At 42.5% G+C, this 2,498-nt stretch overlaps 1 protein-coding gene across 1 annotated transcript; it reads right to left on the bottom strand.

Annotated features, from left to right (window-relative positions):
- Positions 1-1,079: 1,079 nt before the first annotated feature.
- LOC139386767 (GTPase IMAP family member 9-like) lies at positions 1,080-1,721 on the bottom strand (the record flags this gene model as incomplete). Its single annotated transcript, XM_071132579.1, has 1 exon — positions 1,080-1,721. A coding segment is annotated over one exon (642 nt), but the record flags the coding sequence as incomplete, so codon positions are not given.
- Positions 1,722-2,498: the final 777 nt, after the last annotated feature.

Genomic DNA, 2,498 nt, shown 5'->3' with positions numbered 1-2,498 from the left:
TACTCTGGTCAGATGAATCTAGAGGCGAAATAAAGGCACACCTATTTAGGTGAGGTGCAGGCTAGCGGACTGGAACACTTAAAAAAATAAAGGAGAGCCGCACACTCTAAGAGCTCAGATGCAAAAATATGTATGTCCAACTTTTTGACAGACAAGCTGTCTTCATCATCAGGGTATATCTCTGGTCAGATGAAACTAAAATTTTGCTTTTTGGCCATCAAGGAAAACACTATGGCGCAAACCCAACACCTCTCATCACCCGAGAACACCATCCCCAAGAGTGAAGCATGTTAGTGGCAGCATCATGCTGTGGGGATGTTTTTCATCGGCAGGGACTGGGAAACTGGTCAGAATTGAAGGAATGATGGATTGTGCTAAATACAGGGATATTCTTGAGGGAAACCTGTTTCAGTCTTCCAGAGATTTGAGACTGGGACAGAGGTTCGCCTTCCAGCAGGACAATGACCCTAAGCATACTGCTAAAGCAACACTCGAGTGGTTTAAGGGGAAACATTTAAATGTCTTGGAATGGCCTAGTCAAAGGCCAGACCTCAATCCAATTGACTTAAAAACTTCTTAGTGATCAGGCCCCTTTTTCTCAATTTTCTCAGCCTCTGATCTGACAGACTCACTGAACACAAATGTTTTGTTTGTAAATTAAGTCTGAGTGTTGGAGTGTATCCTTGGCTATCTGTAAATTCTAAAAGAAACAAGAAAATCATGCCCTCTGGTTTGGATAATAATATATGGAATGTGAAATGATTTATACTTTTACTTTGACTATTGATACTTCAGTATTTTTTTAGCAATTACATGCACTTTTGATACTTAAGTATATTTACAACCCAATACTTTTTATACTTTTACTCAATTAGTATTTTACTGGGTGACTTTCACTTTTAATTGCGTACATTTCTATTAAGGAATCTTTACTTTTACTCAAGTAAGTCAAGTTGCTACTTTTTCCACCACTGCATAACATTTACAATATGAGGCTCAAGTGATCAGTCATTAATACACTTGGACGAACCTTTGAGGGCTTTCGTTGTCTTTCTTTTCTTCTAAGCTCTAAGAAATCTTTATTGAGCTCTCTCTTTCACTTCCCTTCTCTCCTTCTCTACTTTCTGCAGTTGCGAGGTCTCAATTTCAAAATGGCTGCCACTGTTTCCTGCCACCATCACCTCTGTCTTGTGCAGTAGCCCTGTGACCTGTGTGCCATCACCCCTGTCCTCATTGCTGAGAACATGATATTTTCTCCCACATTTCTCTATAAGCCATTGGTGGACCTCTCCTTCACCCTCAATTAATTGCTCAATTTTTCTGTCCCCCAGACAGTCCTTCCATGTGAACAGTAAGATGGTGTAACTCCAGACTCTCTCGTCAAAGAGCTGGACATGACCCTCCACTGACCTTCTGAATGTATCATTGAATGACAAGTCCACCTCAACCACAAGGATGAAAGCATGGGGTCCAGGGGGGCATAGAGACACACTGTGCTGCTGTTCATGTTTAGCAATCTCAGCAGTATCACACAACTGAAACTCCCTCCCCCAGCCAGGACTGTCCACCAGCATGATCTTCCTCCTGCAGACATCTCCCTGTCCCTTCTTACACATGGCAGTGCTTCTGGCAGCATTGAAGGCTTCTGTTCCCAGAATTAGGTTTCCAACTGAACTCTTACCAGACCGGTTTGAACCCAGCAACACAACCCTCAGCTCTGAAAGAGAGAGAGAGAGTGAGAGAGAGAGAGTGAGAGAGACAGAGCGAGAGAAAGAGAGAGAAAAAAATGTGCTAGTCCCTTACCAAAAAATAATGTAACGTTTCAAGTTTTACTAGTTGTATGTACGGAATAAACATGGTATACACCATCCAATGAAATGTTTACTTGTAGGCAATGTTGCCTCTAAGCTGTGCGCACACACAATAGCCCCGAGGCTGCCTTGCAGCTCCCTGGGACTGCTGTGCAGAAATATTAGCCCACAGAGAGAAGCACAAGATTTAATTTCACTCAACTTTCTAGAGCAGTGGTCACCAACCAGTCAATCACGATCGACTGGTCGATCTCCAAGGCAAACATTTCTGTAAAAAACCCAACGATAAAGCTTTGTGTTTCAATTTTCTGTTGGTAAGTACACTCGATTTAACTGCCAGGTAGGTGAACTGTTGGCATTTTAACTATTTCATGTGTCTGAAGGTACAAACTCTCCCTTCCCGGCGGGCCCAGAGAGCAAATCAAGTGCACTACTGGCCTATCACTGGCCAATCGGATGATGGTTCAGATGACCGTGTCTGCAGTAACGCATCAGTCAAAACGTTTAAAACCATGACTAGAGAAAGACTGTCAACGAATTCAGCAAAGAGCTGCTGTGTTTATGACTGAGTTCATGTTTAAGTTCTTACTCAGCCCTGTCAACACTTTGTATTCAACACTTTTATAAGCCATGAAATGCACATTCTTCCAATTTCCACTCAGCATTACAACAAGCAGTGCAGCAGTA

The sequence above is a fragment of the Oncorhynchus clarkii genome, chromosome 28, assembly GCF_045791955.1.
Source record: "Oncorhynchus clarkii lewisi isolate Uvic-CL-2024 chromosome 28, UVic_Ocla_1.0, whole genome shotgun sequence".
NCBI classification, from domain to species: Eukaryota; Metazoa; Chordata; class Actinopteri; order Salmoniformes; family Salmonidae; genus Oncorhynchus; species Oncorhynchus clarkii.
This window is presented reverse-complemented; position numbering and strand designations above follow the sequence as displayed.